The sequence below is a fragment of the Conger conger genome, chromosome 2 (assembly GCF_963514075.1).
Source record: "Conger conger chromosome 2, fConCon1.1, whole genome shotgun sequence".
Classification (NCBI taxonomy): Eukaryota; Metazoa; Chordata; class Actinopteri; order Anguilliformes; family Congridae; genus Conger; species Conger conger.
In genome coordinates this window covers 52,117,706-52,131,797 of record NC_083761.1, presented here as the reverse complement: position 1 = coordinate 52,131,797, position 14,092 = coordinate 52,117,706, and the positions used below count along the sequence as shown (strand labels likewise).

Genomic DNA, 14,092 nt, shown 5'->3' with positions numbered 1-14,092 from the left:
TTACACTCACTGAGCACTTTATTTGGTAGACCTGTAAACCAGCTTGTTAATGCAAATATTTAATCAGCCAATCATGTGGCAGCAACTAAATGCATACAAGCATGCAGACATAGTGAAGATGTTCTGCTGTTTTTCAGGCCAAATGGCAGAATGGGTAAGAAATATGACTGTGGAATGATTGTTGGTGTCAGACAGGGTGCTTTGAGTATCTCAGAAACTGCTAATCTGGAATTTTCATGTCTCTAGAGTTTGCAGAGAATGGTGCGAATAACAAAAAACATCCAGTGAACAGCATTTCTGCAGGCAAAAATACCTTGTTAATGAGAGAGGTCAGAGGAGAAGGGCCAGACTGGTCAAAGCTGACAGGTAGGTGGCAGTCATGCAAATAACCAACCAACAGTGGTATGGATTAGAGGATCTCTGTACACACAATCCGTCAAACCACTAAGTGCATGGGCTACAGCAGCAGACGACGAATACGTTTTAAAAAATCGAATAAATAAAGTGCTCATTAAGTGGAGTGCATATTATATCGAGAATAGATTCGTTCGTTACGAACGAGGAATTTACTGCGCGCATTTTATTTTCTACGTCACTTCCTCCCAGCATTCCATTGTAAGGCCAAACCTTCGGGCCAAACGGAGAGAAGACGATCGCCTAGAAGGAAGGACGGTTCCGAATAGAAAAACGAACTTTTATGAAATAAATATATAGATATCGACATACAGTTTTTTGTTTTTGAGTGGAATATAAAATACGTGATCGCCATGTCGGCCCAGGCTCAAATGAGAGCTTTGCTCGACCAATTAATGGGGACTGCGAGGGATGGTGAGTAGCTAGCAAGTTAGCTAACGTTAGCTCGTAAGCAAACGTTAGCCAGCAAGATTTGGTAGCAAACATAATTAATTCATTTCCTTTTGGACCCGCTCTTTTTCTGTTCCTGAAGACTGATTACATGGACTTATTTGCAGCATGTATCAAGTCCTTTATTCGTCGTTAAAACATGTATAAAATCAAACTTAACGTTAATGTTTGTATCCTTACGCTAGTTGGACTAATTTGATGCGCTGTTGTGTTTAGCTAACCTATCACATGGGCCTTGGTGAAGGCCCAACTTTAGCCAGCGAGCTAACCATGTAACATTGATAATTTAGTGAGCTCTTTTGCTGTAAGTTATAGTTGCACATTCTATTTTGACAATAGCTGGCTATGTATTTTTTAAACTAATGGTGTCGTTAGCTATCGAGGCTGGTATAGAACGTTTAGCGTTACAAAAGCTAATGTTAGTGTCATTGCTAGCTAGCCCGAATAGTAACTGAGCAACGAACATTAAATAGTTCGTTCGCTAACTAGCTATATTAGCTGGCTTATTTTAAAAAGAAGCAATTTAGTCTATCTAGCTAAGTAACCTAGTTGCGCGGTTCAGCCCAAGATGTCTAATGTAAGCAGCTCAATGGTGTATTTTGTTTGACTAACCACGTCACCCGTGATAAATAGATTGGTGAACGTTACTGTCCCCTTTTTGTAACGTTTTTACCTTCCTTTTAACGTTAAGCTCCACGTTATATAATACGTTACCGAGTTAGTTGCTTTAAAAACTCTGGTTGTATGTAGTTAATGACACCGGACAAGCTTCTCTTTATTGGTAGGTTGTTTGCAGCGCATATGCTCGCTTATTTATGCAATGTGGATACAAACATTAAACAATGTCAGCCGTGGTGATGGTGCTTGAAGTCTACGTTAGTGAAGTTGGCCATCTGCTGCGTTTCTGGTCAGTGGCATTTGGCGACTTGTCGATACCTAGCTTGTTAGCTAGCTGTATCTTGAAAAGGATTTGCTAAGACGAGAACAAAGCATAACTCTTTTAAATTAGCCATATTTACATGGCTAATCCTAGCTCACAGTTTGCTGGTTCTAACGTACTTCTGACTAATGAATGCTACTAGTATTGAAGTGAGTGTCTGTGTTTATGTAACTGAGATGAATTCAAATGCTTCCCATACCTATGTTCCATACAAACTGAACAATTGTGGCCCCTTTATTTTATCTATAAAGGTTCAGTGTATCTTTGCCAGCCTACATCAATCTGCAAGGGAGTTGCAGAAAAGCCTCATGTTCATCGAGCCGTGAGTCACAAATATAATTTTTAAAGATGTTTATCCAAACATTTTGTTTGCTTTTCAGAAGTAATTATAAGTTTGATCATCACACAAACTCGTAAGTTTAAGTGGAGATGAAAGCAAAACAGAATCCTGAAATGCAATCATCAGGAGTGTTTGGAGCATAAGGAGGAGTACCTGGTTGCTTGCAAGTCATGGAGCAGTTGATACAGTTGTGTGTTTCTGGTAACACATTTATCGTAGAGACAGAGAAGCCTTAAAAATTTGCCACAAAACCATTTATACTTTGACTTGTGTATCATTCCCGACTTCCTCACTACAGGTGTGGGCAAGCAAGCTTTTCCCTTTTATACTTTTCAACAGCGGGTTTAAAATTCTGCAGCTGAGATCTTGAAGATGCAGATGGGTACAGTATATGTGGAAGCTCGCAGTGTGTATTAACTAACCTTTTTTTTTTCTTTTTTCTTTTTTTAAACCTCCAAGTTCATTTATTTTTTATTATCAGGGTTTTGTTATCGACTTGGCCCTTTTTGTAGAGGTCAGGGTTGTTGCAGCAGTCACAGCAGCTTAACAGCTGCTACAGTACACCAGCAGGATTAAATCAGAAAGACAAAAGGTGGTTCTCTCCACCTGCTAATGTCAGTCACTTATGGCAGTCACTGGCTTGCCACTGTCATGCAGATTGATTCCTTTGTTGTGTTTGGGTTCCGCATTCCTTAATGAGGAACCCTGGTGCTTTCCTGAATCGAACAGGAATCGGAAAGGACATCAAGATGCCCCCATAGAAACAATCTTATTCCATCGCCAGGTTGGCACTGTGCAAGGTCATCTCACTTCATTTAAGAGCAACTGAGCTATAGATTTGAAACGTATTAAGGATGGTAAAAATGAATGCACAGGGTCACATGAGAGATCCTCAGAAGCATTTGTCACACAGCTTATATTTAAAATGATTCTGCTTACAGTGCTGCTCTTTGTGCACCATTTGATGTTAATTTAACGAAGCAGATTTAAGCATCTCATGTCGGTGTTTCCACTATCCAATATAGAGTATTTGGTCTTCCTTGAACTTCAGAAGTGCTTCATCTCATGCCTCATGGTAATTCGGAGGTGTGATAAAGGTACAAGTTTTAACAAGCATGGCTGCTGTACCAGAATTCCACCTTCTGGGTCAACGTTCAGCCATATACCCTGTTGCCACTACAAGGGTGGACTTGGATCGATGTTTAATGGTATTTTCTGCCATTCTTTAACAGTTGACATACTCGATCATAATTACAACACATTTCATCCGACCAAGAGAGACAGTCCGCTGAAGCTACTGCAGGGAAAGACTTTAGAAGTGTAGCGTTACCTGTGAGTTGGACCCTGTTATTTGCTTTCTCTGTGGCTGGTTGAGTATGTTTTCCAAGTGTTTGTGGTCTCACTGGCTGTTCTGTTTTACCAAACCCTATTTCAGGTGATGAAACTCGACAGAGGGTGAAGTTCACTGATGAACGTGTCTGCAAAAGCCACCTTTTAAACTGCTGTCCTCATGACATTCTCTCTGGGACCGTAAGTCGCCCTTTATTACCACTACTGAACCAAGCTTATTACAGCCAAACTCTCTTGCTTTTCAAGATGATTTTTGTGCTGACAATATACTCCGTACCTATTAAGTTCTGCTTGCCTGACCTGGTTAAATGGTAGTAATGGGTAGTAAAGATCCATACAAAGTAATATAAAGCGATAATTGCTGCTTGCAATGAGAAATTCACTGAGGACCAATAAAAAATATTGGATTTGTTGCTGAGAGAAATTCTGGTTGAGCGGAACAATTTCTGGGAAAGTAGTCTTCTGATAGAATGAGAGCTCTCTAAATGTTTGTAGAATTTGAGTCTAATGTTTTTATTATTACATTACATGTCATTTAGCTAACTCATCCAAAGCAACTTACCATTGATTAGACTAAGCAGCCCTGGAGCAATGTGGGGTTAAATGCTACAGGCTTCCCCATGTTGGAAAGATAATCCAGGATTTCAGAAAATACTTGTATAACTGGCGCTGTTATAACTATGTTAATGAAATGAGGTCTTCCTGCCAACACTGTTGTCCCCTCGCAGCGGATGGACCTGGGAGAGTGCACAAAGATACACGACCTGGCTCTTCGGGCAGATTACGAAATTGCCTCCAAGGAGAGAGACCTCTTCTTTGAACTTGATGTAAGCTAAGGGTTTCTGTAAACTAAACTACTTTGGGCGTCTACATCCCTTGGTTTTGGACTGCTGAATATGATGGCTATTTCAGTTTGTATTCATTTGTCCAATTACTTTTGGACACTTGAAATTTGGTGGGACAATGTATAAAAAGGGCTGTAATTCCTACCTTGTTCACCCTCTGTGGATGTAAAGCGTAATGTCCGTTTCCTGTCTTAGGCTGTGGATCACCTGGAATCATTCATTGCTGACTGTGATAGAAGAACAGAACTGGCTAAGAAGCGACTGGCTGAAACTCAAGAGGAGATCAGTGCTGAGGTGGCTGCAAAGGTGAGGAGGCTGGAATTATGCTCTTATGCCCCTCAATCAGAACAGAGCCCTGAGGGCAGTGCCAGCGGTTCTGTTACTCCCATAGTCTTTTTTTGATCTTGCTTTTAAAGGAGTAACATGGTGGTTGGTCACACTTTATTTGTTTTTATATGCAATTTTCACCAGAGGGCATTGCAGAAAGACTACTTTAAATATGTCCGTTCTTTAGTTTTGGAAAAGTTAGCGTAGCGTAGTTTTAAATTTATCGTCCTATTTTCAACCAATTGATAATGTTCTTCTCGTATGCCTCATGAGGATAGCCACTCCCCTTATCCCTCCTTGATATCTTGTTACCCAAAGTTTGCCCCGCTGGCCTACAGGCAATGCAAATATTTGAGTAACATTAGGCTCCCTTAAATTAGAGTGCCTCGACTATTTCTGGTTATATTAATTTAGCTAGCTAGCTAACATTAGTGTCATGGAGGTAACTATGGTAACAAACAACAATGTGTGAGAAGTGGGGGCACAGACATTTTGGGTGAACTTTTATAGTGGAAAATTTAGGCTTAGAAAAAAGTTTTAAAGTGCATTTAAATGATTGAATGATAAAGAAATATTCGCCTTGTTTTGTATTAGACCTGTATTTATTTTACCATGGTCCATTGGCTTCCCTGTATGAAATGTCTAGACTGGCAATTGTTATTTTATTTAAAAAAATTATGTTGGTGTTTTCAAAGCCACAGGTATGTATCCACATGAGATGGTGATGGTGGTTAAATGGCTAAAACAATAGTTAAAATTGCCCTTGACATTTTTGCTCTGAGAATCTAGGAGTCTGTTTTTGGCATAGCTCTTCAGGGATCTGAAATTTGGAATCTCTGAAAGAGATGAATTGAGAATTATGGTGGTGGTGTTCTTGGGAATTGATTGAGTGTCGTTTGCTGGCAGGCGGAGAAGGTTCATGAGCTGAACGAGGAGATCGGGAAGTTGTTGGCCAAGTCGGAGCAGCTGGGTGCCGAGGGAAACGTGGACGAAGCGCAGAAAGTCCTGCAGGAGGTGGAGAAAGTGCGGAGCAGGAAGAGGGATGCAGAGGTGAGCGCTGCTCCCAGGGTGCATGCAGGAGCACTGACCCCCTTACCTCCACTTCATCTTGCACAAATGTAACTGTTCTTGGTTTCACTGCTGCTGCTAATCACTCTTCAAATGTTCATGTAGGAAATGGAAAAACATAGAAAATGCAATGCTTTCAAACCCAAATTGAGATTTGTTAATCGATTTGCAAATCCTGCTTCTGTTTTGTAACATTCTGTGTGTGATTATCTGGGTTGAAACAGACTGATGTGGTTCGCGGTAACTAAAAACTTTTAGACTCATTGCTGCCATCACCTAATCTTACACAGTTCACTTCATATCTCATAATGACTATGTACTTGTCACGCATAGCTACTAATGCATATATTAGCAGATGGAAGCTGTTCTCTCCCATTCAAAATGTATAGCAATGGAATGGAAGGAATGACAGCTTGATGGATTGTGCATTAACTGGTGCATTTGTGTATTACATGTTTATCATGTTGGTGTTTTGTTCTGTTCCAGGAGGAATACAGGAACTCCATGCCTGCCTCTAGCTTCCAGCAGCAGAAGCTTCGCGTCTGCGAAGTGTGTTCCGCCTATCTAGGTCTCCACGACAACGACCGCCGACTGGCCGACCACTTTGGGGGGAAGCTGCACCTGGGCTTCATCCAGATCCGTGAGAAGCTGGAACAGCTGAAGGTAAACCCCACACCGGGTTATTCCAGTCTGTCACCAGGCACGGCTGGTAAGGGAGACTTTGGTGTGCACTGCTATGGGTTTCCATGTCCAAGACATAAAACCTTGGTCATGGTTGGGTTACACTTCAGCCACACGTCTGTGTCTGAGCCTGGAAGGGGCTGTTTGACCTTCTTTTATTTGGCTCCAGGATTCGGTAAAATTGGTTTCCAGGTGTTCATATGAAAAGGCTTGTGTGGTGGTTCTATGAGGGCAGACTGATTGGTCATTCATACCATGCTTTTATAGTTAAGCACTGTAAAGAGCCGCTCACTTTACATGCATTTGAGTTGTTTCATGTGAGAAATGTCTTGAACTGTGTCTTATGTGCTGCAGAACAGGAACCTGCTGAAAACCAGTTTTTAGTCAGGCCTGACAAACTAACATGTCTTTACAACCTGTGATCTTACTTTTAATCTTTTGCTGTATAAATAAATAAAGTTGCCCTCGGGTGCAGTTACACTTGATTTCGTTTTTATAATGGTTCACATTGTTTAATTGTCGCTTCCAATTAGGCATTCATGCTGACCTCAATAGAACATTTTTTAAGGAGTGTCTTCATTTTGATAGAAAATGGTGGCGGAGAAGCAGGAGAGGCGGAACCAGGAGCGTCTGAAGAGGAGGGAGGAGAGGGAGCGTGAGGAGAGGACGAGGAAGAGGTTGGTACAGGTGTAATCCACCTAGTTTTTTGTAGCAAGTCAAAGCAAGTGAGGCTCAGACCTTGCATTGCACCTATGTCATATGTGTCAGATGTCACATGGCAAATCTGAAAAGGCCTTGGAGCCTCTCTAAACTGCTGTTGTGCCATTTCCAACTAAGTCAGTTCTCACTGCAGTGAACAAGACCGTACATTTAACAATGTGACACCCAGGCCTGGGACAAGGTTTCATTGTGCAATGAGATGCATGTGTTCCAGAGGACACACTTTCCAAAAAAAGATGCATAGCTGTTCATAGCTGTATTCAGCTGGCTTCAGTTGAATTGTAATTGCGTTTTTCCACACTCTCCTCTCCAGAGGGGATTCTGCCCTGGCTGATCCCCCAGCAGAGCTGCATAGGGGGACTGCTTCAGGGTAATTAACTCCTTTTACCCTCTCTCCCACCTCACTGTCCCGCCCCACATGGGTACGAGTCATGTCTGTGCATGTGCACTCTTCCAAGCCTGTGCATGAACTAGGTTTCCATTCTGGTGTCATTACCATTAATTAGTCTCTACCACCAGTCTTGTAAGAGGTGTCAATAAGTCTGAATAGATGGAGAAGGTAATTGTGGTGGTGTGTTTGTGCTGGAGGTCTGAGGGTGCACAGTCAAGAGATCGGAAAGAGTATACAATTGCATGCTTGTAGAGATGGAGTAGTGTATGTTTGGAGATGATTGGTAAAATTCTGTTTCTTTTTGTGGACCTATGAGAGTATTCCTGAACTTGAGCTTTGTTTTGCTGGTAGAGCCATTTAAAGTTTGCTGGGCGTCGCAATGGAAAAACTTGGTGAGATAGAGGTTTAGCGTTTAAACGAGCCCTAAATCTTTGTAAATTTGTATGTAGGGATAGTTTATAGTTAGACGATGCATTCTTATTGTTGTGTTGATACTTTTTATGAGCAACTGCGTTCAAAGTCGAGATGTTTGTGACAATGTAGCAATGTCCATCAGCCAATCATACATTGTCTAACTATAAACTGCCCTTTGTTTGTAGCTTTCATATTTGGCCCTGAAAATGTACTTTTTCACCCTAGACCAACTTTTTCATTGGTCAATTGTGTTGATCTCTAAATGTTGTACCAAACCAGTAGTCTAAGCTTCTGTCTTGTGTTTGTCTTTGTAGGACCAGATCACGGAGCAGGGAGCGCAGAAGGTGGGTACCTGTAGCGTATTAAATCATTTCACATTTAGAGCTAGTATGACTTCTCCAGTCCAGAGATGTTGTTTCCTTAGCAGGAGTGTGCATGCTGTGCGGCTGCTTCGTGCCGGCCCCGGTTTTGTGTCAGGGTCCGGTTCGGTCCAGCTAAGTGACGTGAGCCTCTCCCGTGTCCCAGGTCCCGCTCCCGGGAGCGGAGGAGGCGGCGTTCCCGCTCGCTGTCGCGGGAGAAGCGGCGCTCCAGGGAGCGGTCCCGGGAACGCTCCAGGGATCGGGAGCGCCGGCGCCGCCATCGCAGCCGCTCCCGCAGCAAAGGCCACCGGCACAGCCGAGACCGGAGCCGGGACCGCAGCCGAGAGCGCAGCTCCAAACACAAGTAACGCCCTCCACCGTCACCCCCCGACCCGAAGCCTTACAACCGCCGGTCTCACGGAACCCTTTCAATATTGATCAAGTCCTATTATCCAAATGTTTACAATTACAAGTGTACAATTACTAATTTTACTAACTAAACACAAACCTGGTTTTGATGTGTATATATAAAGGTACATATTTTTTATGGGAACAGTTGGACACCTCTGTCAATAGGGACTAATGTAATTACAGTGGCTGGGCAAGGTTACCTTTGGCTGGGAGATGGTGATTAACTAGTGGCAGACGCTTGCTGTAGTTAGTGCTGTGAAAATAAATGGCTAGTGCCTATTAACGGTTGTATCAGGTGATGCAAGCATGTTCTGGAAAGGTTGCTTCATTAGTATCATTATTTTGATTCTCCTAGAGCAGTAATGAGTCATGACTGTATCATAATTTGAGAGCATTTGTTTCTTGGCTTTTACACTTTGGAATATTGAATATAATTGTTTAAATGTGACTAAATTATAATAAAGCAGTAATTGCACAAAAAAAGCCTTACTGTTTCAATGTTACTAATGTTACTTACCATTTTAGTGGTAAACCTGAATTGTTTTGACTTCTAAAAAGTAAAAATAGGCCTAATCTCAGTTCTTGAATAATGTAAGAAACTCACGTTTCTATTTCTTTAATGTGTTTAATTATGGTGCTGTGAAAGTATTTGCTCTTTTCCTGATTTCCTCTTGCATATTCATTACTGAATGGTTTCAGATTTTTAGAGAGTCATCTTGAACAAAGGGAACCTGATTAGACAAAACGCATATCTTTCAATTATTTAATTAAAGTTATGAAGCACCCATATGAGACTGAGGATCTGTGAAAAATGTATTGCCTCCTTAAACCTGACTGGTGGCACCACCTTTAACAGTTGCAACTGCAACCAAACACTTTAATTAGTGGTTTTGCAGTTACTTTGAATTTTTTTAACCGCTTTAATATAAATTGCTAGGTTTTTAAGCATGAAATCAAGTCTGGACATTGACTGGGCCACTACAAAAAGTTATTTTTGACTCATTTTTGTATTGTGGATTTTTGTTTTGCTGCATAACCCAGTTACGCTTCATTATCCCCACACCATTGCACTACCACCGCCTTGTGTGACTTCTGGTATGATGTTCTTCCTGTGAAATGCTGTATTTGTATTATGCCAGACACAGTGGGACCTACATCGTCCAGAAAGCTCCACTTCTGTGCAGATAACATGATCAAAAAATGTTTGGGGCTCATGCTTTTTTGCAACTGAGACAAGCATTGGTGATTTCTCTCGGTTACCAGTGGTCTCTGCCTTGCTGCTTTTCCATCAGTCTCATTTTTGCCTAGTCTTTCTGTTATTGTGCCATAAACAACTACCTTAAATGAGGCTAGAGAGGCCTGCGGGTCTTTGGATGTTTTTCGGAGGTCCTTTGTGACTTTCTCGATAGGATGTCACTGCTGTCTTCAAGGGATTGGCAGGCCGGCCACTCCTGGGAAGATTCCCCACTTTTCGAGTGTTCTCTGTTCAGAGATAATGGCTCTCACTGTGGCTCAATGCAGTCCCAGAGCCTTAGAAATGCCTTTCTTTCTTGTCTATTCTGGAATCTCTTTTGATAATGACATACCCAATCTGTAAATTTGTCTGAATTAAAGCAGTTCTGCAAAGAAGTGTGGGCTAAAATTCCTTGACAGTGTTGTGATCTCAAATTATATGCAATGAGTTTGGTTGCAGTTATTGCTGCTAAGGTGGTGCAGCCAGTTCTGTTTAAGGGAGCAAGTACTTGGACTAAAAAGGTAACTACATTTTAGTTTTGCTAATTTAAAGAGGAAAAACACTGTCCAAGCTATCACAACTTGACCACAGGCAGTTTGAAATCAGCCAAGTAATTTGTGCAGTTGTAATTTGATCAGTCTGGATACTTACCCATCAATCAAGAAGAGTCTCCAGGCAAAATGAAATTTTCACCTTTTGGGTGGCAGTGCATGACTCTTTTGCATGAAATGCAGTAGCATGGCTTAATTTGTGAATGACAAAAAAAGTAACAATAGGACTGATGTGATGTATCATACGGCTTTGGAACTTAAGACGTAATTTGGTGTTACCCATTTAACCAGTCAACAGAAAAAGTACTGTGAGTTGTACATTTAATAGGCATTTCAAAATAAGCGTCCATCTTGGTAGAATGAAACTGGCCCAAGTGAAATGCAAGGAAAGAAAGGCAACAGAATTCTAGATTGATTTAAGGGCTGTTGAATCAGCCTTGACTCTTTCCGTTTGGACTGCGAGTTGGCCCTGCAGAGATGGTAGCATGTCCTGTCCTCCAGGCAGGAAGCAGGAATCCTCTTCAGAGCTTGTTTAAAGTCAGGCCTGGTCACAGAGGCAGGTGGAGTAAGGTGACGTAATGCGCTCTGTGACCCAGGTCTTCGCGGGACCGGGAGCGCTCCTCCAGGGACAGGTCGCGGGACCAGGACAGGAAGAAGGGCTCGTCGGAGCGGCGGCAGGATGGACTGAACGGGAGGATGGACTCCCGGAGGCTGGAAGACAGGGAGGCTGGGGAGATCTGAGGGCCTGCACTGTGATACCCTGTTACGCCGTCCACTCGCGCTTTAGTGCAGTTTCTGATACCATTACACTGTACACTTATTTTACTGCAGCCTGACCCATTACACACTACACTCACTTTACTGCAGCCTGGCACATTACACACTACACTCACTTTACTGCAGCCTGGCACATTACACATTACACTCACTTTAATGCAGCCTGACCCATTACACTCACTTTACTGCAGCCTGGCACATTACACATTACACTCACTTTACTGCAGCCTGGCACATTACACATTACACTCACTTTACTGCAGGCTGACCCATTACACTCACTTTACTGCAGCCTGGCACGTTACACATTACACTCCCTTTACTGCAGCCTGGCACATTACACATTACACTCACTTTACTGCAGCCTGGCACATTACACATTACACTCACTTTACTGCAGCCTGGCACATTACACATTACACTCACTTTACTGCAGGCTGACCCATTACACTCACTTTACTGCAGCCTGGCACATTACACATTACACTCACTTTAATGCAGGCTGACCCATTACACTCACTTTACTGCAGCCTGGCACGTTACACATTACACTCCCTTTACTGCAGCCTGGCACATTACACATTACACTCACTTTACTGCAGCCTGGCGCATTACACATTACACTCACTTTAATGCAGCCTGACCCATTGCACTCCCTTTACTGCAGCCTGACCCATTACACTCTCCATTCTCATGCATTACAGCAGTTTCTGATACCATTACACTACACTCATGTTACTAGTCTCTTGATACCATTACACTACACTCACATTACTACAGTCTCTGATGCCATGACACTGTACACTCACCCAAGTTACTGCTAGCAGTACCCCTGACCCTCAGCCCTCACTCTCCCTCACTCTTGCCCATTCGGTCCTGCTGTATCCAGCTTGTCTTGGGCATACATTTTGGCTCGCTCAGTTTGTTCCTTGCGAATAGTGTCAGCCTGACATTTATTTTGCACTGGGAGGTTGTTTTTCATTTTAGTTTTTTGCCTTCATCCATAGCCCTGACTTAAGAATACTTTTCCCCGCATGCATTTAGGCGAAGGGATGTAGAAGAATCGGTTACATGAATGTTTCAAGTTCTGCAAGTAATGACTCCATTCAATGGCCCATCTCTTTTCAAGCTTGCTTGTACTGTAGCAGAAACAAAATCTATGGAAATTCCCTATTGAAACGGCAGGCAAATATCATTTGTTTAACTCAAATATATGAATAAGATTAAATGAATGTGACATGCTTGTTTAATATACGGTTGCATTGCTTCATTTCCTAGCCTTTTGATGACATTGTATTTGCTTTTCCATCTTTGATCTGTTATTCTTGGTCTTTTATACACTTAGTGATGTTCCTGTAGAATAAGAAGGGAGTCGGCCATTACATTTACGAAACCTTGACCCAGCAGGTTCCAGGTGTTCCCAGCACTGCCATGTTTTAAATGAGGTCCCCCTGTATCGTCTCAATGCATTATGCTGAACTTTTTTTTGTTTGTTTTCCATACACAACTTTGTGTTGAGGAGTTACTGTCATTGGACATTTGCCAAGCTAAAATGGTTGTACTTTACAATTCCCATCATTTACGTCCAAGGCAAAGTGCTTTGAAGCATGTGTGCTTAATTCTCCAGTCTCTAGTGTCTTTAGACTCAAATCTACAGGTGTATGTCCCGTAGGTTGCTACAAATGTATATCCTGTAGAAATGGTTGATGGTCCATGCAGAAATTGTTCAAGTGGTTGTAGGAATTGTACATTTTATCCCCTATCGTGCTTTTAAGTGGAACCTTTTTTATTATAATTTTTCCTTTTATAGTACAAGTTAAATGAAGACTGAGGCCAGATGTTCTTTTTGGGTTTGTTTGCTTGCTTAGTGTAAATGTGCTTCTGAAATTGTTTTCCTTTTTCCTGTAACTAATTAACATCTGAAACTGAATTTCCAGTGTAATTCAGATAAGTGGTGAGCGACAGCTTTACTGTGTTCCTGTGCTGACTTTGCTACTGTGCTGGTGAAGCATTGATGGCTGGGGTTTGCCAAGTGAAGCATGCTGGCTGATTTGAGGATTTCCTAGAGATTCAAATCCCCTAGGAATGCTTCAAATCCTCAATTATTTTCTGGAGTGTTTTAATATTTCAGTTTCTGTGTGGTTTTGATTGTTCCAGACATTGTATGTGTGTGTTACTTTTTTCTTTTTTGGTTTTAACCATATCTTTGGTTGGATCCATTTCCTATAATGCATTCAGCCTGAGACCACTGCTTTCAGGCATGGTTTTCTGTATCAACAGGGCTACACGTTGAACAAAGTGCCTCAGAGCATAAACAAAACAGGACTCAAATTAGTTCCCGATTGTGCAATTCCATCTAGGAAAATTCACTTGCATTACCCTTAGACAATTCCGATCTATTGAAATTGTGTTTGGGTGTCCTCAAATGGGATGTCAACGTTTTGGGCCAAATAAACACTAAAATTGAAATATTAAAAACTCCATTAAGTGAACTATCCCTTTGATGTCATGCAAAATGTCCCCTTTGTTATTTACTGTTAAGGGGGGGATCTCTAACTTTAAAGGCTGTCTTTTGATTTGGTTGTGAAGGCCTTACGGCATCAATGTTACATGTGGTGAAATGCATTCTCATAATTGTTATTTATTTGAAATTGTTCATTCACAGCTAACCTCAAATTGGTTCCCTCACCCTGTCAAGTTTATGCAATGTTTTATTTTACTGGAAAAGAATCTGTAATTATGCCAAGGCCAATTGTCAGACCCATGAAAGGATCACTTTTGCCTCAAATAAAATCTTCTGTTTCTGAGCTAGTTTGACTG

General features: G+C 41.8%; 1 protein-coding gene across 10 annotated transcripts; it reads left to right on the top strand.

Moving 5' to 3' along the window:
• The first annotated feature begins 593 nt into the window (after nucleotides 1-593).
• luc7l (LUC7-like (S. cerevisiae)) lies at nucleotides 594-14,079 on the top strand. Of its 10 annotated transcripts, none has more exons than XM_061228583.1 (12): nucleotides 595-828; nucleotides 3,377-3,476; nucleotides 3,580-3,674; nucleotides 4,223-4,321; nucleotides 4,535-4,645; nucleotides 5,573-5,716; nucleotides 6,221-6,397; nucleotides 7,004-7,092; nucleotides 7,449-7,505; nucleotides 8,255-8,284; nucleotides 8,466-8,663; nucleotides 11,092-14,079. In XM_061228583.1, the coding sequence occupies exons 4-12, from the start codon at nucleotides 4,226-4,228 to the stop codon at nucleotides 11,234-11,236; spliced, it is 1,047 nt and encodes a 348-aa protein (XP_061084567.1). In that variant the 5' UTR covers nucleotides 595-828; nucleotides 3,377-3,476; nucleotides 3,580-3,674; nucleotides 4,223-4,225; the 3' UTR covers nucleotides 11,237-14,079. The 10 variants fall into 10 exon arrangements, with proteins under 10 accessions (XP_061084491.1, XP_061084498.1, XP_061084567.1 ...); XM_061228548.1 differs by adding an exon at nucleotides 2,056-2,126 and having other exon boundaries at nucleotides 3,377-3,674; XM_061228523.1 differs by adding an exon at nucleotides 2,056-2,126 and having other exon boundaries at nucleotides 2,484-3,674.
• The last annotated feature ends 13 nt before the right edge of the window (nucleotides 14,080-14,092 follow it).